The sequence below is a fragment of the Ambystoma mexicanum genome, chromosome 10 (assembly GCF_040938575.1).
Source record: "Ambystoma mexicanum isolate Mex_15411 chromosome 10, UKY_AmexF1_1, whole genome shotgun sequence".
NCBI classification, from domain to species: domain Eukaryota; kingdom Metazoa; phylum Chordata; class Amphibia; order Caudata; family Ambystomatidae; genus Ambystoma; species Ambystoma mexicanum.
In genome coordinates, this window is record NC_090932.1 from 1,014,898,190 (window position 1) to 1,014,921,875 (window position 23,686).

At 48.8% G+C, this 23,686-nt stretch overlaps 1 protein-coding gene across 1 annotated transcript in view; it reads right to left on the minus strand.

Annotated features, from left to right (window-relative positions):
- Nucleotides 1–23,686, minus strand: part of CCDC150 (coiled-coil domain containing 150) — a 917,521-nt gene that overhangs the window by 395,774 nt on the left and 498,061 nt on the right. The window contains exon 15 of the mRNA XM_069618819.1: nt 2,822–2,905. Within this exon, the coding sequence (XP_069474920.1) occupies nt 2,822–2,905 (84 nt within the window). The remainder of the gene's footprint in view (nt 1–2,821; nt 2,906–23,686) is intronic.

The window sequence follows — 23,686 nt, forward strand, 5'->3', positions numbered from 1 at the left end:
TACATGGAGCTGTTCAGTGCGGAAATCTTCAAAGTATTTCGGCACTGGCCAGCTTCGTGTAACATTTTAGTGTTTATTATTTATTGGGGGGGTTCTCCCCTCAACCTCCCCCAACTCCTAAGGGCACCCCCTCCAACCCTAACCCAACCATAACCCTAACTGAAATCAAACAAAATGTATTCAATGAAAGTGCATTTCGATGGAAATGGCTTTCAATGAATACATTTAGTTGGATTTCAATTTGATTAATCTAATTTTGATGGATAGTCTAGATACCCCATTCCGGGCTTCTCTAGTCGATACAAAATTCGGCGCTTCAGCACTGCAGCAGGGCTTCACCGGGCAAACCAACGGTCCAGGTGGGTGCAGCAAGCTTCTCCTCCAGTTTCTTTCTTCGGATGTTTCGTCCAGCGGTCGACTCTGCCTTCTGTTCAAGAGACCTCTCCTTTTATGCAGGTTTCTCCCATTCATGCACAGCCTAACTGTCACTCACACAGCAGGGTGGCTGTCCTCGAAGGACAGCCACTCAGCCAATCAGCACTGGGTGCATTCAGGTAACCAAGAAGACCAAGGATAGGGAGTTTCGGGCACCTCACTCGCTTCCTGCCCTGCCAGACACACCAGAGCCTGAGGCAGGTTTTAGCACTGAAGCCCGCCAAAGGCAAAATGAACAAAAGGGTTAAACCTGGCTTGGCGTGCAGAGTACAACCCAAGAAAGACCTCACAAGCAAGAAATGGTGAAAAAAGAAGACTGCAACCATTTGGACAAAATGGGCACCGATGGGTGCAATACTGCAGCTGAGGATTCAGCCTGCGGTAAAAACGCCCAATGGCAGGTAAATTAAACCACTGCCACCGGCCATTAAAAGTCATGAGGGTAACATAACATTTTTTTACATGACTAAGTAGGAAAAGGTGCTACTAAGTAACCCCCCCCCCCCCCCAGTGCTTCCACATAAGAAGGGGTGTACTGGAGCTACATAGGAAAAACAGGTAAGTAAAGTCAATTTCACTTTACTGCTCTTGGGAACAGTAGTTTACCCAAGAGAAGGTATTTAAACCTTAACAGAATTCCAAAGGAATTCCCTGTGTCACTGCACTGTCACAATACAAAGGGTGCCTATGGAGTTTGTCAGACTCCAAAACCAGACTCCAAAACCAAAAGAAGCACAGAGTGCAAATCAGATCAAAAATACACGAGAGAGTGAGAAAAAGGTCTCACTCACTCCAGGATAAAATTAAGTCCTAAAGTCCAGCAAAAGAACTAGGGGGCTCTAAGGTTGAAGGGAATTAGCACAGTAATTAAAATCCTCCCTAACAGTTTGCAGAGTGCTGCTTGAAGCCATTGAAGTCCCTCGCAGAGGGTGTGTGGTAGAAGGGGGGGGGCGGTTGTTGCCAGTATTGGAGTCTCTGATGAGGACTCAACAGGGCAATAAATAGTTGAAACCTGCTAGGAACATTCAGAAATTCACAGGGGCCTTGTAAAAGGTTGGGACTGTCTCACACTGGCCTTGTTTACTTTATTCAAAACAATCAGTGCAGTCCTAGTTAAGACTCAATTCAGGCATGGCTAGTGTGACACCTATTTGTGGTGTTCCATAAATTGATATTTGGTGCTGGGTTTATGCACATCATTCCATCCAGAAATAGCATCTTGAAATCATTCCATGTTTACACCTACTGATTGTTCCGTCAATCATGTGCACTTGGGTGGCTAGAGAAACTCTCCCATTCATAATGCAATGCCTGCAGGGTCAAAACCAATTGTTTCCATATTGTGTAAACTCCAACTACAAGTAGATATTCCAATGGTGGATCTTTATCTTTTGCATAAACTCTAACTGGCAACACACAAACATTGATGCTGCCTATGAAACACCAAAAGAGTGGGGGACGGTAAGGGACGACACATTGAAGAGTAAAGGGAGGAAATGTTTGCAATAATCAAAGTCACTGGCAACTGATCTGGCATACTTCCAAGCCATAATTTTTTGCAGCACACGGTGCCAACACAGAAGTGGAAAAACAGTGTGCAAATTAGCTTGATCTCACTTCAAAAGGACATGGTCCAACATGAACTGTTAGGCCGCGTTCTTTCTGCACAAGACCATATGCAAACCTACAATGTTTCGGCCTCACTGGGCATCACAGCTAGGGTGTAGCTTTAGACTAGCACCAGGATGCCTCCGGGCCATTGCATCGCTTTACAAGTTGTTATAACAGACTAAGGCCGGAAGGTGTCCACGGTTGCTTTTCGACTTGTGCACAAGGGAGGATACCCATCGGTTTGGCTACCATTTTTGTGGTGGGTCCAAGCATCATTTGCATATGGTTTTTAACTTCTGCAGTGGTGCAGAAGACAAAAAACAATGAATTTGGCACCTGGTTATAGCAATTACAAGTGGGTATGATTAACACAGACCTCATCTATCCATTACACGTTGGCGTACCATAAGCCACCCAAAATGGCATGGTTATGTCCAGATGTGGGTCACAGCTTCAAGTCATTGGTTATGCCCGATGAGGAGAGCACCAGTCGTGGGTTGTTTATGGTCTCATGCACAAGAGAGGACAGCTAGCAGTTTGGGCTGCACTGCCATTTTTTGGCAGTGTTCAGGGCTGGTCTACTTATGTTTTTTTTCTGTAGTGGCTCAGCAAAGTGAAAACAATGGTTTGGAAGACTCCCCAGAGCAATTGTCAGTGGTGGAGAATAACTCAAAGCGTTTCCATCCAACACTTTACATGGTTACATAGAATAAGAGGGCATGTGAGGGTTCACAGGTTCATAGAATGCAGGGGAAACAAGAAAAATGACAAATACCTGGAGCTTGCCCTTCTCGTAGGCCAGTTTTTTCTTACTTTCTGTGAGCTCAGAAAGAGCCTGCTCCACCTGCTGCTGAGCATGCTGTGAAAACAAAATTGGATCTTTATGTAGGCATTGTACCATTCAGCAGATGATGAACAGCGTTGGAAACAAGAATGGGCTCCCCAGTAACACTACCTATCCATCCATCCATTATGGCTGTTGAACTACAACCATAAATTAACTTCTGGTAATCCCAGCCCCCTTAAATAGTTGTAGAACTAATCCCACAGATGAAACACCCTACAGCCTCACAGCCCATTCTTGACACAGCACTAGCTGGGCAATACAACACATACACAGCAAAAGTTGTATATTTCAGACACCTATGAATGGATGACCGTGTTCTGGTCAGGGGGCTGGAAGAGAGCACAGGGGAGATATAAGTTTAAAGTAAAAGGGGGAATGCAACAGTGGGGTCTGTAATTCTGACTAAATGTTCTACATGATCAGGGAAGCAATACACCTAAAAGACATTTTTAATTGAAATAATGTAGTGCTTTTGCTAATTTGATTCACAAATGAAATTATAATCTAACAATAGTTCAGAGAAATAGAAATAAAAGCAAAACAAAGAGGTTGATGGATTGGAACATGGTCCAGGTAGTCAAAATTAACAACGATTTTTTGGGAAGATTGCAAAAAGAATCAAGAAAAGGCACACGTTGGACAGTAAAAAAGTGTGAATTCCTGGAAGGATCCAAAAACAAAAGTTGGGGATAAGATTAGACACATGAGGAGGTGGTAAATCAAAGCTGACGTCAGAGACATAACGTAACAGATGTGAAGAAAATGCCTTATTCACAGAAGGTTTCTGTAGCCTGGATACTGGAACAGAGTATTTCATGGACAGAAAGAAAATTAAGCCTGGGACCAAAGCTTATCTGGCCATGCCTAGGCTATGGATCTTCAAAAGCATGTGGCAGCTTCCATACCAATGAATACCTCAAACGGAGAATGGGGTGTGGTGGGCAAGACGTCTGGAGGAACTACCAGCACAAAACTCCCTATGGTGAGTAGCTTCAACTTTCTGGTAGATCCTACCACCTTCCTACAAACTCTTAGGTTAGATTCCAACGCATCTACAAATCATATTAGGGAGGACGGCATCAACAATAGGCAATGACGCACAAAATATTGTTAAGTAAGAATTGACCAAAGGGAGTATGAAACCTAGAACTGAAACAAGGCTTATTGGAAATGTATTGCTTAGCCAACATTACTGTTCTGCAGATTATATCCAAAAGATAGATGATGTTGGAACGGGGGTACATCATCCATTACAATCATCGTCCAGAGGCTCTAAAATCTGTACTAAGATCAATATTGAGTTTTAAAGATTTTCCGTTATATCTCCTGGCAAAACATGCTTTTCACTTCAGAAGACAAATTAGGAAAAAATGGATGACAAGTAGATTTACCGGTTGATATGAAATCCTGGCACAATCTTTGGTACAAAGAACAGGGTGCACTCAGAACTACTACTTTGATAAAGCCAGTCTAGGTGTCTCCAGCCAGCAATGGTTGCGAGTCAAGTATCTTTCTTGCCAAAGTCACTGCCTCAAAACAGTTGTCCAAGTCTGATGTCACAAGTGGCCATAGGCTCAAAGGGCTTGCGAGCCAAGGCTTCGAGAACGATCTTCATGTTCCAGGATGATTTGGGTCCCTTAACTGGTGGGACCAGCATCGCTGAGCACACAAAATGTCTGACCACTGAATTTGGTAGGAAAAAACAATGTTCTGAATTTCTAGAAAACTAAATGACCACCAGAAAGGACTCAGAGGGAGGGTTGGTATTCTGCCCTTCCTTAGTAGATTTCTTCCAATAAATTGTCCAAGGTTTTTAGAGGTGCACTTCCTGAAATGATTGAGAGATACAAAATCCCTCCCATTCATATTTTATTATAAACCAATCAGATCGCAAGCAACAGCCAAAGCTTCATACAAGTGAAGAACAGCCATACTCAAAGGGTTAATAGTAACAATCACTACCGTTTTTTGTTTAAGGTTAGGAACTTCAGCGCTTAGGCTTAAGCAATGTATATATAAAAATACGAAACTTCAATTAATAAGATCCTATACTTAAAAAGACACAAAAGTTTTTTTCTTACGTTACAAAGAACAGAAAAGGGTTTGTCATCCCATTCTTATATAATTTTAAGTCTGCCTCTTTATCTTAACATAGTGTACTATACAAGGCACATCAATACATCCATAGCTCTTAACTATCAATGTCGACACTGTTTCAGCCTATGAACTGACTAATCGGTTGATTTAAAGATGGCCTTCATCATGACATATATACATGATTATCATATATACTGGCTAGCTTACTTTTAATTTAGGAGTGCTGTAGAAACGTAACTGAAAAAAACATTATTCAATGAATTGTTAGTCTTTATTCTTGGGATGTATGTGAAAAATTGTCTTCAAAAAGATATATGGAGCTCTCCGTAAAAACATAGATGCACGCACAGTTTTGCAGACGATTCGCAGATATAAATTACCAGATAAAAAACAGTAAACCAGTAAAAATACAGAGCAGAACAAATGGAATAGACAAAGTTCCTTAATGATAAAAGTAGTGCCCATTCCACTCTTGGAGAATCAGCCAATAGCAAGAAAAGTAGTGCCGGTCTGAACTGGGTAAACTGAAGTTCACGCAATATCTGTCTCAGAATTCTGGCTCTTAACTCAGAGTATTCCGGGCAGAACAGTAGAAAATGGGCCACATCGTCCAAGGGAGCATTACATATTAAACATGATTGATTAGCAAGGTCTCACTCCCAAACAGCCATAATGGCTCAGAGAGGAAGGCAATAAAAGTGTGCTCTTGTGATAAAAATTCTCGGACTAGGATACTCAGCCCATAGAAGATATATCTGAATAACTGGGGCAGTTACAATGGCATGCCTCAGGTATTCGCACCTCCTCATATGCCCTTTTTTCCCCAGCCTGTGACATGCAACTCTAGCTTTTAGGGCATTTACCGCACTTGGTACCAGGATCTCTGAGAAGCTAAAATATGAGTCACCATTAATTACCCCCAGCTCTGATTTCATACATGAAAGCCAGGGTGTCTTAACGTTGGGGTCTTTCTGAATCAAAAACTTAATTAGGTAATATGTCAGTCCAGTCTTGTCGTTGCTCCATAAGCAAAGTCAATGGAGTAGAGGCTGTACAGACAAAATCTTGCAAATAAATTCACAACCTAATTCTGAATGTACTCCATAGTTGGAGGCCGAGCGGGGAAGAGCCCATACTTTTTTAAAGAAATCATTTCATTATTTGGAGTGAGCTTATGCTCTTAAACCCCCACAACTCCCACAACTCCATGCCATATCCGTCAACCGAAACCACTTTGCTATTATAAACCTTTAGAATCAGTTCCACCATCTTCACTTTAAAAATTGCTGCAGATCTTACTAGCGCCCCAAAGCTTGCCTAAACTTCATAGATTGCTTCTTAACATGAGATTCCAGGGAAAGATAGAGGAAAAACTGATCCATAAATACATAAAAAACATTAACTTTCGGAATGCTGATGCTTTCACTGCACATAGGGAGACATTCTGGCACACGCTTCCCTTTAAAACAGACCACGACCACTGATTTCTAGATATTGAACTTTAAATCCAGCGCATTCATAAATACAGTGTAGTCAAGGATGAATATCTGGAGCGCTTGTGGCGTACGCGCAATCAAAACGGTGTCATCCGCGTATGCCAACAGCAGCAGCACCCGGTTTCCCTTCCTTGGTAAATCTGGTGTTGAATTTAATAGGTGGTCATAAAGGATATTTATATACAAGCTGAAGAATAGGGGCGCCAGGACACATCGCTGGTGCACAACCATCTCAACTGGGAAGTGATCCGTGTGGTGCCCATTTTCCCCCACTTCTGACAAGCCTGGTTCGAACGCTGGAGCCTGTTTAAAAGCCTAACTATCCCTTCTGGACAATTCACAGAACAGAGCAGCCGCCTGAAATTGATCCGATTAACTTTATCGAACGCGGTGCTAAGGTCCAAGAAGGCCAGAAAAATCAGCTCTTCCTTAACATACAGAGAGGGGCCACTATTAAGTAAAGATTTAGGGATTGCTCTGAAGTGTGAAGATCCGATCTAAATCCCAGCAGGGACGTAATTTCACCAAAATGCCTGGGGTAGCGGAAGTGACATTTCATGACCATTGACATCTGATAACATCACAGGAAGTGATGTAATTTGATCCCACCCCGAAGTGACATCATGGGAATCAATAGAACACGACCTTTCACCCCATTAATGAGTCTAGCAATTATTGTATAGAATTCCAGAAAGACAAATTATTTGTTAGTCCTTTTCTTTTTTATTTAGGGTCACTGCTCAAAGCGTTACACTTGTGGAACCCCCTGTTTTTTTTTCAGAGGCCTCAACTAAAATGCCAGCCACTCCAGAAACAAAAAGAGCCACATGGCACTGGCCACAGCCCAGCAGCTTCAGTGTAAAAAAGAATATATATTTTTTTAAATATTTAATTTATTTTTGTAGGGGTAGCAAGTGAGACCACATGGGTAGCAAGGGAGAGCTCAGGGGTCGCAGGTGCGACCCCTGGTGACCCACAAATGACACACCTGAATCCTAGCTGGATCAGGGACAAGATCTTATTCTGGGCCGTCCAGGCTTCCAGCCTAGCAAGAACAGCACGTTCAAAGATAAAAATAAAAAAAAAGAGAATGCAAAAGGGATATTGCTCTATAAGATCCTGGAATAGCTTTCTGACCCTTGTAAATAGGCTTGATCAAAGCAAGGGACCATGAGAAGGGTACCACTCCCGGGCGCTAATTGCATTAAAACCCACAGTCAGAATGGGTGCCCACAGACTGATCTCTTATTTAAAAAAAAAGATCAGCCAGTGTATTATCTGGGCCTGGTGCCCTATTCAAGTTCTAACCTTTTATTGCTCGGGATATTTCTTCAGCTGTAAAAAAAAAAAAAAAAAGAAGAAAACAAACTGGCCCATATCTGTCCCCAAGAGTGGTGTATGACATCTCAGAAGAACTACCTGAAATTCCCATACTATAGAGACCAGATAAATGCTCCATCCAGGCCTGGTCAGATACCATGGTTTCCAAACCTTGCAATTTATTTTTGTAAAAAGGGCCATCATTCACAATTTCCCAAAATGCCTTTGAGTTGTTATTTTCAGAGGCTGTCACCAGATCGGACCAGGCTGCCTTCTCTATCTCATCTTTCCTGTGTGCTACGGTTTTCTTGTAGTGTGCCCTTGCCACCATAAATTCACCTATAGAGGAGGGGGGTTCTACAGAGTGGCTAGTAGTCTGGATTTAGCCTAGTTAAAGCTGAATTAAACCATCCAACCGGTTCCCTCCTTCTCCTATCGCGCCCAGTGATGGTAAATAGATTTGCGATATTAGACTTTGGGGTAGAAAACTAAGCCAAGTTGTTGCGCAAATCGCCCCTTCCCTCTAGTAGGGTATCAATCTCTTGCCTATTTGTTAATATGATTTCCCTCAATATCTCTCCATAATCAATTGAGAGCCATTTCAACCTTCTCTTGAGATTGTCTCCTGATATATCAGCCAAGAGCTGGTTAAGATTGGGCAAGTGCCCCTGAGGTCATTCTAATTCAAAAACGATTGGAAAATGATCACTATCACCAGTGACATAAAAATCCAACACCTGACCACAGTATTGTGGTCAATCCCAACAATCCCAAGAAGGCCAAACTCTGATGTCCAATTAGCCCTGGGGAATGTGATTGCGACTTGGTTGGGAAAAGGTCATGATGATAATATACTGGAGTGTGGAGATTTTAATTTGGCATGTGCGGTTGGTTGTATGATCAAGTATTGAAACATTCTATTGTTACTTCCTTTTGATTTTGTCAAAACGGTATACATGGAAAAGAGGAACTGCTCAATCTTCAAATCGACCACATTTTTATTTCTGAATCTGTATTTCCCAAGTGCACAGGCTTAACAACACTATCAGTAGATGTAAATGATCATTCTCTGTTTTCGTTTACTATTTTTACACCTACCCAAACCTTTGAGATATGCAAGTGAAAGGCACTTTTAGGACTGTTTAATAAAAGGTAATAGGGTAAGGTGTAATCAATCACTTTTAAAGAAATGTACCCGAGAAGTACATAAGGTGTTTTGTATAACGAGTGAGGAAGTTTTATTTTCAGTCTGGTCGATAAACCATACCCTCGACAAATGCCTACAAAATGTTTTAGAGAAAGCCGCATGTATAACTTCAAAACCCTCTAATCATAGCTTTGATGCGAGGAAGGCTAATGCCAAGAGAAAGAAAAATATGCGAATCAGAAATCTTTATAAAAAAGGTATTAGATGTGAATGGGGCGTTAAGCACCCATTCGAAGGGTTGGATCGGGTGGTAACGGCGCGGCAGTCCGAGTTATAGGGCCAAGCGAAGCTAGCTAACGCCATTAGCAGCCACCCCAAGGGCTGGGACGGGGCTAATTAAAAGTATTTTTGTTCAGTGAATGGAACGCCTTCATGCCCGTTTGCAGAAGGAAAACGCTATTCAAAGATGGCTGGATTACCGCTGTCGAAATGAGGTAAGCGTGGGTCGGGAATGATTAAAAAAAGGGGGAAGGGACAGTGGGGGGGCGGAGATGGCGGCAGGGGGAACCGGCCATCAGGTGGCTTGTAACTTAGGCTGAGAGCGCTGGTTTCAGCCTATATTCCTGAACACCTGATGGGCTGGCTCACCCATCAGGATGCTAATGGATATGCAGCTGCCAAGAAACACATTTGCCAATATTATAGGAATCTCACAAAAAGAATGAAATGGGAATTGGTAACGAAAGGCAGTCACGAAATGGTAAAATATTGAATTAATCATAATCCATCTCAATTCTGAAGACAGACCAATTCCCCAGCTCTGGGGCCTGACAACAGGGGGAAGTCAGCCTGGGACACAGCCGAGCCGTGGCCCTGTGTGAGTGAAGGACACAGCTGAGGCGACACGCGTCCAGGAGAGCAGGAGTCTACGCGACCCGCCAGCAGAGCCCGGGACGCTTGGCAGGCCGCACACTCACTCCAGCAGAAGAGGAACGCTGCTCGAGGGCGGCGCAATAACAGAGCATCTCGGGCTGAGTATCCGGCAGAGGAGAGAAGCATCCCGCCCGCGCCAGGTATGTCCAGCCCACCTCTCCCCACCGTGGCCCTGTCGGATTAATAGAATGAAGTAAGACTTTGGATATGGCACAGGGGTGAGGGGTGCCCAAGGGGTGGGGGGCCTGGGCCATAAGGAAGCTTCCTGAGCAGCCCGAAAAGTGTACGCATCGGAGGGGCTGAGCAGGCTATAAAAGCCCCAAAAGATCACACAGCTGAACCGTGCCCGCACCAAATGCTGCACGCTACGTTTGGCTGAACGGACTTGGGCAGAGGAAACAATTCAAAGTAGAGTGCACACTGTGGGGAGCCCCGAAGATTACTGGAGTGGGCAGGCAGGGCTGGGAGCCTGAATCACGAGCAACACAACCACTGGGGTTGCTCCAGCCCCGCAGCCGCTCACTGCTGGACGGTTGGGGAGGTGACACCCACTGGAGGGACACGGTATGCCCGAAGATAATACGGGCAGAAGTAACACAAGTGAAGCACCTCGGACTGAAAAATAGCGGCAGTACTCTGATGAGAGACACAGTGGGAGAGCCCACACATACAGCTTTATTAGACCCCTGGCAGCCAGCAGCCCACTGCAACGGCCTGCGAGAGCCCATAACTGCCTCGGGAAGACCCACCCGATGATGGTGTAAGGTAAGGGAAGAAACGTGAATGGGCAGACAGGGTGAATGTCCACAGTGATTGACGGGTGCCCCCCTAAGAGCACTGGATAGTTGAGGATGTGAGTGCATCTCGGGGTAAGGGCAAAACTAGACGAAGCAGAGGAGGACGACCCCTGAAGATCAGGGGTTATATACCCTCACAGGGGTGCCAATTAGAGACTGTACCAGACCAGGCACTGACGCCCGAAATTATTCGCCAGGGTAGCAAGACGAGTGTGAACTAGTGCCCAGGGGCACGGGGGCCCCACCAGCCGTGAAAGCCAGGGAACCAATACACGCAGTGCACCACTCCGGAGCTTGAAGATACGTGCAGGGCTGCCAGGGAGAATAAGACAATGGCGAAGAAAGCGTGCGATACTACGAAGGAAATGCCCGCCGAAATGGACATGTCCAGATTCTCTACCAAGGAAGACATAAGACATATATTGGCAGAGATTAAACCTCTCAGAGGAGATATACAAACTTCCCTAACAGACTTGACGGGCAGAATGTCCATGGTGGAAAATAAAGTTGAAAACCTGGAACATAACCAACTGAATGCAGACATGGTCGAAATGAAACTGGACGCAAGGATGTCAGAAATAGAACTTCGAGAAGAGGAGGTTATGCTCAAGTTGGACAACCTGGAAAATAGGGAAAGATACAACAACCTACGGATACTCGGACTGAAGTAATCGGCGAAGGAAGCCCCGCGGCAGGTGGAGGAAAAAGTCAAGGTATTAGTGAACCAACTTTTTGAAGCGGAAGGGGCAAGACAGTGCAGATTGAAAGGGCGCACAGAGGAGGTAGATCCTATGGGAATGGTCCCCGGTGGTCAAATTTCTTAGATACACCGATAGAACTGAAGTCCTTAGCGTGGGCACTCAGCGCCTTGCCTTCCCCCCCCTTTATCCGTCCTTCCTTACCCCCCCCCCCCTCTATTCCTAATCAGTCATACCATGCAAGCAGTAGAAAATTGACACGACACCAGTTTGTGTGGAAAGTTAACATGCCTCAGCAGCTTTATTTGCATAAAGTCTTGGAGTTATCTTACAGGCAATCCGTAATTCACCGTCACCGATACACTATTTCGAGTGCGGCTACCTAGGGCTTCCCCCTCCCCCTCCCCCCCCCCTGATCGTCCTCGTCCGGTGGACGCCTCGGATCGAGCCCGGCCCTGACTATCCACCTCTCTCTACCCCGGCCGTTGTTTGCAGTGAATTTTTTGGTGTGCCCACCATTTCCCCCCGTGCCCATGTCTAGGTCTTGTTGCGGGTGCCCGACCCCCCGCACACTTGCCCCGTTTCCTGCTCGGGCTCTAGCTAAAACCGGCAGCCACGCGGTGCCTCGCTAACATCAGGTTCCTATACCGGCACCGTACTAGTGCCCTTACAATTTCCTATACCGGCACCGTACTAGTGCCCTTACAATTTCCTATACCGGCACCATACTAGTGCCCTTACAATTTCCTATACCGGCACCACCACAAGTGCCCTTACATTTTTCTATACCGGCACCACCACAAGTGCCCTTACAATTTATGTACGTATCCGTATTTGGGCCGGCACCGCCCTCCGATGCCGGCCCCCACTTTCTGCCTGCCTAGTTGGCCGTCGCTTGCGACGTCCATCTAACCTTTTCTTGCCAAACTCTGCTCAGCCCCCCCTACGCCTTCGCGTTGTTCCGGTTATTGGCATCCTAGTCTTACCCCCGTTATGCCAAACCCCCCCCCCCCCCCCAGGTCTCCCTGCTGTGTCCCCGAGCCCCCCAGAAACATCGCAATTCCCTCTCACTCAAGGGACCCCCCCCCTCCAACTGCAGCCTTAGCAGGTGTCCTCCCCCCCTTGGCTGGTGTCATATCTCTTCCAGATTCCCTGTCCCTCGTACTGTCTTCCTTTCCCAACTGTCTCCCCCATTCCCCTGGTCCCCTATGCTGCGCCCCCCCAGGCCCCCTCTTTCCTGTCCTTGCTGGCCCTCCTTGTCCGGACTCCCCCCGCCCCCGATGCTCCTACCTTTCTTCCTCCCTCCTCGAGCTCCTCCCTCTTGCCCCTCCCCCTCCATGACGACTTACCCCTGCTGTAAATTTTTGTCCCGGTAGCATACCCCCCCGTATTCTCCTCTTGTTCCCCTCCAACCAGCTTCACTTGCTGCCCTCTTTTTAGTTTGTTGTTCGTTCCCTCCCCCCCCCCGCAATTTGGGTCTTGGAATTGCCTCCCAAGTCCCCTACATCCCTCCCCTTTTTTTCCCAGGGCCTCCCCCAAGCCTATTGCTCTTGGGGCGCCGTGCATCTAAACTCTTGGCTGCTCGTTCCCCTGTGGGTCTGCTAGCAGTGCTTTGTAAAGGGATTGCAATGTAACTCCGCTGGGCGACCTGTAAAACAAAATTGAAAAATTATTCACATACTTTTTTGTCGGGAGGGTGGGTGGGAAAAAAGAACGCAGCTCCGGCAAGACGGGAAACCGAGGGAGGATGTGTGAATGCTCACACCAGCACGGGCTTTTATGCCCGGCTTCTCCCCGGTTTCCCGCCCTGCCCCGAAGCTTTCGCGCCCTGCCAGGGGGGGGCGGGCCCCTTTCCGTCATCATCCGCCCCCCCCGGCGCATTTCCCTTACGTGTGTGGGGGGAGGGGAAGGGCGGCCTGTACCGCCCCCACTAAGGGGCGGCGCTCGCCATGCCTGCTTCGCCGGCGCGTTCGCCCGCCGTAGCGTGGGCACTCAGCGCCTTGCCTTCCCCCCCCTTTATCCGTCCTTCCTTACCCCCCCCCCCTCTATTCCTAATCAGTCATACCATGCAAGCAGTAGAAAATTGACACGACACCAGTTTGTGTGGAAAGTTAACATGCCTCAGCAGCTTTATTTGCATAAAGTCTTGGAGTTATCTTACAGGCAATCCGTAATTCACCGTCACCGATACACTATTTCGAGTGCGGCTACCTAGGGCTTCCCCCTCCCCCTCCCCCCCCCCTGATCGTCCTCGTCCGGTGGACGCCTCGGATCGAGCCCGGCCCTGACTATCCACCTCTCTCTACCCCGGCCGTTGTTTGCAGTGAATTTTTTGGTGTGCCCACCATTTCCCCCCGTGCCCATGTCTAGGTCTTGTTGCGGGTGCCCGACCCCCCGCACACTTGCCCCGTTTCCTGCTCGGGCTCTAGCTAAAACCGGCAGCCACGCGGTGCCTCGCTAACATCAGGTTCCTATACCGGCACCGTACTAGTGCCCTTACAATTTCCTATACCGGCACCGTACTAGTGCCCTTACAATTTCCTATACCGGCACCATACTAGTGCCCTTACAATTTCCTATACCGGCACCACCACAAGTGCCCTTACATTTTTCTATACCGGCACCACCACAAGTGCCCTTACAATTTATGTACGTATCCGTATTTGGGCCGGCACCGCCCTCCGATGCCGGCCCCCACTTTCTGCCTGCCTAGTTGGCCGTCGCTTGCGACGTCCATCTAACCTTTTCTTGCCAAACTCTGCTCAGCCCCCCCTACGCCTTCGCGTTGTTCCGGTTATTGGCATCCTAGTCTTACCCCCGTTATGCCAAACCCCCCCCCCCCCCCAGGTCTCCCTGCTGTGTCCCCGAGCCCCCCAGAAACATCGCAATTCCCTCTCACTCAAGGGACCCCCCCCTCCAACTGCAGCCTTAGCAGGTGTCCTCCCCCCCTTGGCTGGTGTCATATCTCTTCCAGATTCCCTGTCCCTCGTACTGTCTTCCTTTCCCAACTGTCTCCCCCATTCCCCTGGTCCCCTATGCTGCGCCCCCCCAGGCCCCCTCTTTCCTGTCCTTGCTGGCCCTCCTTGTCCGGACTCCCCCCGCCCCCGATGCTCCTACCTTTCTTCCTCCCTCCTCGAGCTCCTCCCTCTTGCCCCTCCCCCTCCATGACGACTTACCCCTGCTGTAAATTTTTGTCCCGGTAGCATACCCCCCCGTATTCTCCTCTTGTTCCCCTCCAACCAGCTTCACTTGCTGCCCTCTTTTTAGTTTGTTGTTCGTTCCCTCCCCCCCCCCGCAATTTGGGTCTTGGAATTGCCTCCCAAGTCCCCTACATCCCTCCCCTTTTTTTCCCAGGGCCTCCCCCAAGCCTATTGCTCTTGGGGCGCCGTGCATCTAAACTCTTGGCTGCTCGTTCCCCTGTGGGTCTGCTAGCAGTGCTTTGTTTCAGGGATTGGCCTGTGATTCCTCCAAGACTCTCTGCTGGCTGCCGGCGGCAGAGAGTTCCCCCACACCCAGCTTGCTTCCACAGGGCACTCCCTGAATAATTTTTTTTTTTTTTTTTTTTTTTTTTATATAATTATTCCTCGTGGCCGTTGGTAACACGTAGTCCTGAACGGCGCATTTGGCTTCTGCACGGGGGGTATTCTCAGCTGACCACCCTCCTTTACTCCCCTCGCACATTGATACGCCCCCCCCATCCCTGTTGCATGGCACCCCTCTAGTATCCCGTCATGTTTCGTTTTAGTAACCTCGTGGCCGGTGTTGGCGTATCTGAGGGCTGTGTGGCGAGTGGGAGTAATTGAGTCATTGGTTGTTCTGAGCGGTTGGGGGGCTGTTTTAGAATGGACCATTCTATGTGGAAGGGGGTGTGTTACCAGCTGGGCCTGGCGGAGACTCTGCAGCCTCCTGGGAGGCAGAGGGGCTGCCGGGGGTTGTAGTCTTGAAAGGCGAACTCTGGGAATTGTAGGTCCGTCTTCACCACGCGTTCGACGGGAGGGGACAGGTACTGTGTGAACCCACCCCTCTCGTCCCCACCTCTATCTAGGACCCCATGCAGAGTGAGAAGTGCGCCGAATTACCTGCCTCGAGCATCGATGAGGCCATGGCGCTCCCTGACGCACAGAAAGCCTTCGCGATGGCTCCAATGTAAACAGACAAGCCGTACAGCGGGCTTAAAACAAAACATTACTTTGTGGCACCCGAGGCACAGTGGCCATCATATAAACCAAAAATTTCGGCGCGCCATACGAAAAGGCGCATGCCCACGAGACTCCGCACCTTGCAATCGAACCCCGGTCTCCCGCATTACCAGTCCAAGCCCTTAACGCTTGCGCCACTGGCGGCTGCGCTAAACAAACGTAAAATTCACTCTAGATAAAGCAGCTTTCGTTAAAGCTGCTTTATTTAGTTTTTCCATGCTGTAAACCTATCACGCCATAACAATGCCGTCGTGTAACAGCCCATTTCTTGAACAAACGAGGCACGGGGCCCTGATCGTCACGGCGGCCCCAATTAAAACGAAAAACACACCATCGCTTTTAAAATTGCTTTGTCGACACCCGAGGCACGGCGGCCCCGGTACCAGTTAACCACAAAGTCAGGGTGCCCAACGCGAACCCACGAACCCCCCGCCCACCCAAGCCAGCCAAGCCAGCAGATTTGCTGCCCGTGCCACCGCGATCGGTACCGCCGCACTCGGCGGCCCCAAAGCACACAAGTAACCCGGCAGACAGCCCCAGTTCTGCTCCTCCCCACCACACAATCCACAAGGTGGTCGGGAGCAGAAGATTCAGCACTTGTTGTAGTGCAGGCTGCTTCCACTGCACAACCCCTTTTTGAAGCCTGCATACAGCCACTGCTGATGCTGACGTACAATTAAAAGAAAAGGAGATTGATCCCGTAAAATATTGTATTCCTCGGGTCCGCTCCAGCTGGCGCGGCGGCCAGCGAGCAGACCCTTCTCCCTTCCCCCCCCATACTTACCAAATCCACCGTCTTATAATCCTCCCTGGGCGGGATTCGGACGGTGCCCTCGCTCACTACCCAACAGTGCCTGCGCACTAGTGTCGAGGCCACCGCACAATCCCCACCCGAACGAACTTCTGCGTTATGAGGGCCTGCGCCACACCACCCCGAGAACTCTTACCCCCCACTATCGCCCCCCATGAACCCGTCCACACGAGACCCGCACAACCGGCCCGACGTTCGAGCGCTTACCTGCAAACCACCATGTGGCGACAAACGATCTCCGGGCAGCAACTTTCGCCAGCCACTCCCGAACTCCTCACTCTTCCACTGGAACCGCGAACTCCTCGCTCCTCCACCCGAACCGCGGGAAACCCAGACACCAAACAGCCGCTCGAACACAGAGAATAGAGCGAGCTAACGAAGAACGCAGCTCCGGCAAGACGGCCTGAAAGATCCAGTTGACACCACTTCCCTACCAGCAGTCCTAACAATGTCTATATATGCCCGCAATTTATGAACATATGCCCCAAGACGTTTGGACCCACTACCCTCCTAGCAGTCCTATACATGTCTTCACCTATCCACGTGTGCCCATGCTAAGGCGAGGCGTTGGGCACAAGTCAATTTAACCAACACAATCCATAGTCTGGCCGCCCACTTCCAGGCAGGAATTGGCCCCAATCGAGGACGCATCTGTGTATTTGCGAACATCAAGCCCCAGCGCCTTTCCGGGTGAATTCAACGCACAAACCAGAGTTGCGGGATACTCTGCACCGAAGAACTTCAAATCTCCCTAATGGTGTGCCCCCTTGCAAACTGGGGACTCCTTCCTAACCCATGTTGAGGATGGATACCCTCAGTGACTAGCCCCAACCTGAAACCCAGCGGAATACCACCAACGCCAACTTGAACCCGCTCTCTCACTGACCTCCCTTCAAAAACTTGTACTAACCCACCACTGCCCCCCCACACAGAATTTTTTTTTTTTTTTTTTTTTTCTCCCTTATCTTCCTCCCCTTTATTACTCATGCTCTCCACCCTCCTTCCCACGCGTTGACCCTCTTCCCTGCAATCCCCCCTCCTTCCCCCGCCGCCCTTCCTGCGCACGCTGCCGCTGGGACTGGGCTCCACAAGGCACCCACCCCTCCCAGGGAGGCCTGCGAAAAACCCACGACATGCACAACAGCACAATGCAGAGCGTCGTCCCTCGCCACCACAATGGCTCTCCCCCCCCGACAAGGCCGTGTCCGAGCGCGAGGGAGAAGTCCCCGCGGGCCCAGAAGTTAAGATTCAGTCTAAACCTTCCAGCCATCACCTTTGTTTTTGCTTCTAAACCCAGTTTCACTGGAAATTGGGCCTTCCGTCATAATAAACCAAAATGGCTGCGTAATTGATTGGAATAATGGCTTAACATAATTTTCTTCTGCAGAAGTTGGTGCTTTTCCGTAGTGCGGGGGGTAGCACTATTTAATAACAAGGAGTCTGGTTCCCCCGGTGACTTCTCGTTTAATGAAATCCATAACGCACAGGAATGCTGTCATCGTTTCAGGAGGGTACGAATACGGTACGGTACATAAGGTACATACGAATCAGACCGGGGCAACCCAAACCGCGCACACCCCCAAGCGCCGACATCGCCAAAACAACCTCTCCACCCTCCGAACCACCGCGCGCCACCCCCGCGAGGCACACGGAGGACGGCGGCCCCAGACACATCCCGCGGCAGCCACCCCCAAACACACTGCATCCCGCTCGCTGCCAGAAACACGGACCAAGGTAGAGACCGTGAAAAAACACTGAGAAGGCGGCTTAAACAGGAAGGCAATATGGCCGTCTTCCATAGGGGCATGGGGTAGTGAGTGAAAGCCAGTAGAGGCAATGAGGGAAGGGACTGGGATACGGCACACACCGTGAACCGGTTGGATCGGGGTAGAAGCAAAGTCGGTTTTTTAAAAGGCTGAAAAGCACAACTAAATGTTAGCAGATCCAGGAGGTGCTGCGGCTGCAGAGGGGATGGGGTAGCGAGGCTGGCGGACCCAGCGGATAAGAGGTCGCACCAGACCTAGTCACCGCGGGCTGCCATGAACAATAAGGAGTGAGGTTAGAGAGAGGGGGTTAGTAGATGGAGTAACTCTCTAAGCAGTAGTCGCACAACCTGCGACAGCGCGTAACTCATCGCTCCGAGGTGATTGTTCGCGCCCCAGCAAACGAGGAGCCCCCATGCCCCCCACTCGCAGACTTGCGTGATCTCGCCTGTCCCCGGGAATATTCAGGCGCGAACGAAAGCTGCAGACGCTTAAAACAACGGTATTGATTCTCCAAACAAAAATGCGCGAGTCACCCCTGTGGGGCACACGGAGGACGGCGGCCCTATGGCAAATCCAACACATACTGCGGCCGCGGAGACTCCTTGAAATATGCATTCCCAAACATATTACATACATATCATACTTGAAATTACGGGGCGCACAGTGAGTCCATAGATCCCCATAGTCATTATTGATATTAATTATCCGTTAGAAGAACGTGTTCTTTCTGGCACGGGGCGGGCTAGGAAGGGGGCACACGGGCACTTGCCAACCACACTGGCTGGACTCTGATACATATTACATCTTAGCATTTTCCCAATCCTATCACGTTATGTAGCATGCCCAAAGCACATATTTCGCAGCGATCGCGTAAACATAGTTCTGATTTTTACAAAACTAGCCACCCCTGTGGTGCACACGGACGACGTTCAGAGGCCCACGCCCCGCGATATCATCGGCTCCCTAAGCGGAGCTGTACCCCTTCGAATGGATGCTCCTACCCCCCCCCCCCATCCGCCCGCGGCCCCCGTCGACCTCGACTCCCCCGTTTCCCCCCGACCCAACGAACATGTATCCCCCCTTCTGGGTGCCCGCGAATGCAAAAGGTGGAGTTTGTCCCGCCGCCGGGATCCGAACCTGCGTTAGACCAACGGAGCTGCTCCAAACAACCGAAAAGGAAGGAAGCCATCCCCCCTTCGTAAACAAAGAAACACCTAAGAGCCTCTGTTAAGAAGGGATAGTGCTCAGCAACTTGCTCAAAACCTGAACCTTTTGGAGAATTCCTGAAATATTAGATAAAACCACTTTCCCACCAGCAATCTTATGAACTGCCAATGCCTTCAAATGCCAAACTCACACACACCAAACCATCCATCCACACACACGATCACGGTGTGTGGGCTTGGAATACACGCGGCACGGCGGCTCCGCCATTTTTTCGTTCCCAAATGCATCGCCCTCGCCGCGGTGTGCCCCCCCCACCTGTATGCCTTCCTCCTTGCAAACCCCCCCCCCGCCCTACCCCAGCTCCTCATGGCCCCCACCGTGTGCATGATGTTATTGGGACTACAGTGGGGCTGTGAGCCTTCTGGGTGCCCGCGGATGCAAAAGTTAGAATTAGTCCCGCCGCCGGTATTCGAACCTGCGTTAGCAGGCTCTAAACGGATGTCAAAGCGAGCGCTCTGCTCGCTGTGCCACTCGACCAGCTCCTGCACATTCTGGCTCGCAGACCAGACCAAGGGAGCTATACCAACCAGAAATACTATGGGCTTTAAAATTGGACGCGGCGCGGCTCCTTCATAAAAGCGAGCCACCCATGAGAGGCACACGGACGGACGGCGGCCCTGATGACCTCCCAGCAGTCCGGAGGCCATCGTATAAGAATTAAACGCGGCAAGACATAACAGGCACTATAATGCGGAACGGCATACCCTAACTATAGAAAATGCCCCCCTCCCCCCCAGAACCGGGGCCGACATCGACCCCACTCGCTCCCCCCCACCTCCACAACGCCGCGAACCTATATCCCCAGTGCCTACCTCCAACGTTTGCTCCTGGAACCGACCGCTGCAGCACCGGGAACTTCCTCGAACTCGTACACTACCTCCTGTACCGACGCGATACCCGTACTCCTTCTGCCGACGCTAGAACGCCACCGTCACCACCTTCGACCCTGTCCCCGACCTCGCGACCACTGCAACGATGCGGATGGCTGCCTGATGCGGAACGAGCGCTGCTCCGACTGGCTGCCCACGACACAAAAAAGAACGCAGCTCCGGCAAGACGGGAAACCGAGGGAGGATGTGTGAATGCTCACACCAGCACGGGCTTTTATGCCCGGCTTCTCCCCGGTTTCCCGCCCTGCCCCGAAGCTTTCGCGCCCTGCCAGGGGGGGGCGGGCCCCTTTCCGTCATCATCCGCCCCCCCCGGCGCATTTCCCTTACGTGTGTGGGGGGAGGGGAAGGGCGGCCTGTACCGCCCCCACTAAGGGGCGGCGCTCGCCATGCCTGCTTCGCCGGCGCGTTCGCCCGCCGGAACAGAGCCTAGCAGCTGAGAGAAGTAGAATTTGAAGACTCTAAGGTCGGAATATATCAGGACCTCTTGAACCTCACACTGGCCAGACGCAGGGCCTGTAGAACTCTCACGACATGGCTGCGAGACAAAGGGATTAGATACCGATGGGGCTATCCATTCTCGCTCGAATTTTAAGTGGTGTAGGAAGGTACAAAAGACTTGTTGCATACATATGGCCCTAAGACAATAAGAAAACACAATATACAACCAATACAATACTTCTTGTAATTAAACCACAGTGTAAAAGACTTTTGTAATGGCAGTATGCAATTCAAGGTAATGCGAAGAGCCAAAAATGAGACTCGGATACAAGGGGTTCATGGTTTTGATCAAAGACTTTTAATAAAAGAGGGTTGGAAAACACCTCTCTGTCCTGGCTCTAACAGGTGTTTCCCTAACTAAAACTAAGGGTCTCAAAGTCAGAATGTCTAAAGCAAAACCGTCCTGTGTCCAAAGTATTATTCTGGCCCTCACACTCTATCAACTCGAAGGTGATAAGGGAAAATGTCTTTGGCCTCTAGTAGTGTACAAATGTTCAAAAAGGAAATGCGTAACTCCAACTCAAAGGTTCCAGAAGGATACAGTTCCTCATCCAGAGGGGTATTCCTTTGCCCTGGGTTTTTCTTAGCTCTATTTTATATTCAAGAAGATCAGTTCCTTAGTTTCTTGATCAACACCACAACTGGTACACAAAACAAATAGAATGTTATTCTTTATCTTGCTAGTATACCTGGTGCACTCTCCTGCCAGGATTTATCTTCTCTGTAATATGTTCCCACAGCCCTTGGCTGGTCCCGATATATCCTTATCAGGATTTCCTTGGGTAATGTATTTTACATACTATTCAACTTGATGATGCCTGATATGCTTTCCTGCCAGGGCTGTCTTATATGAACACACTTGCAACTTGCATTCACCTGGTATACTTTCTCGCCAGGGGTTTTCTCATGTGTGCTCTGTGCACAATAATAAACTTACCAATCACTTTTACTTGTTTTTATCTTCTCTTGAATCCGCCTGGTATATTAACCTGCCAGGGTTTCTCTCACAGGTGTACTGCACACACTCATATGACAGTTTCTTATGCTTATTCCGCTTGGCCTTTTTATAGGATATTTATTTACTTGTTCTTCCTCATGTATTGCATTTTCGGATTATTTGGTTTTGACAACGCTATCTAAATGCAGCAGTGTCCCTGCTTCTCTTGGATGCACTCACTGGTTCTTGCTGGCATATGTTGATTCTTCTGCTGCAAGCCTGCAGCGGCCCTACTGTGCTCCCTCTCGCGGTTCCTGTTTTTTTCGGCTTCTGCGTTTCTCATGGCTCCTGCTCGCTTATTCCGTGTCTTCCCTGGCTTACGTGAAGTGGAGGTTGCTACCTGGTACAGGCGAACACCCAGAAGCCTTGCATCTGCTTCTGGAGTGCTCGCTGCATCATCTCCTCAGCAATCTGCTCCCTGTGTCGGTGAGCCGGTTGGCTCCACGGACCCTCTTCTAGCCCCACGGTATCTCGGACAGCACCTAGAAAAGCAGCGTTCACCAGAAAGCGTTTACTTATCAGCTGCTTCACCAGTTTAAATGTCCCAGTCTCAGGTTTGTTCCTCTAACCACTACAGCACAACATGTGACTTCAAGTGATCCTCATTACTCTGTTCATCTTTTTCGTCCCAGTATTCTTGGACTTATGGTAGTCTGTTTCTGATAACTTATATTAAAAGTCTGGAAAAGAGTTTGCAATTATATTAAAAGGCAAGTCAGTTCTTGATGAAGATGCAGAGTCTGAAAAAGTGTTCTTAGTGATTTTTAAAAGGCAAGTCAGTTCTTGAAGATGAATATGTGGAGTTTGGTAAGGTTTTTTCGGGATCCTTCCTAGATGGGTCAGGGGAGGTATGACAAATGCCATCTAAGCATGGATAATGGCGGAGGAATCCTCCAAAGAAAAAGGGGGATACCATGTCTCATCCAATGACATCATAATGCCCTCACGAGGGCTGCCTCCCCCCATGTGATCCTCCCTCATAAAGCCGCCCCCAGGGTCAGGATGAGGTAGCGGCTGCCATCCCCTAGCCACATGGGGAGAGGTCACCACCAGGGAAGGAGTGATGACCCCATCGTATTCATCTCAGTAAGTAAAACCACAGATATAGTAAACTTTGGGAGTTATTCAGTTTCAGGAATAACATGAAGGTACAAGACCAACACAAGCAGGTAAACCTTTTACGGAGCCTGCAATTACTTTAAAGAATAGTGGAAACAATTCAGAGATAAATAATAACTTTGAAATACTTTTCAGAATGACGGTATGTAATTCAAAGTTGAATAAAAACTTGGTAGTAAACTATGCAACTTATTCTGTTACAGGAATATTATAGTTATACTAACATTAGCAAGTAAGTACTTGGCAAAGCATGTAACTTATTCTGGTTCTGGGATAATACAGTGACCCCCACCAACAGTAGCAAGTAAGTGCTTTGCTGTTACTTTTTAGAAAAGTGACATTTCAAAAAGGTAAGTAATAACTTTGTAACACTTTGCTTCAGATCCTTATTATAGACACACCACTAGCACAAGGTATGTTAGTTATGTAAGGAAGGCATGGCATCAAAGTAAGACAGACACAAGTGATCACAGTTCAAGGGTGTTTATTAAACTGTAAAAATGGGTGAGATAAACGCTTAATCTAAACCTAAATCTAAGATGGGAGCAAGCTACGTCCCTCAAATAATAATAATAATACAGTCCTAGTGGAGTCTAGTCAAATATACAGGGGCTATACTAAAATAAAACTATTGCAAATCCTTACCGCTATGCTACAAAAGAGCGTGGGATAAGGTTCACAGGAACAGAAAGAAGTGTTCACAAAATGATAAGTCAGGATGTTATGGCCGGGGTCTCCCTTCCCCACATTTTTAGCACAGGACAAGGCAGGACTTATGATTACAGCACACTCCTGGGC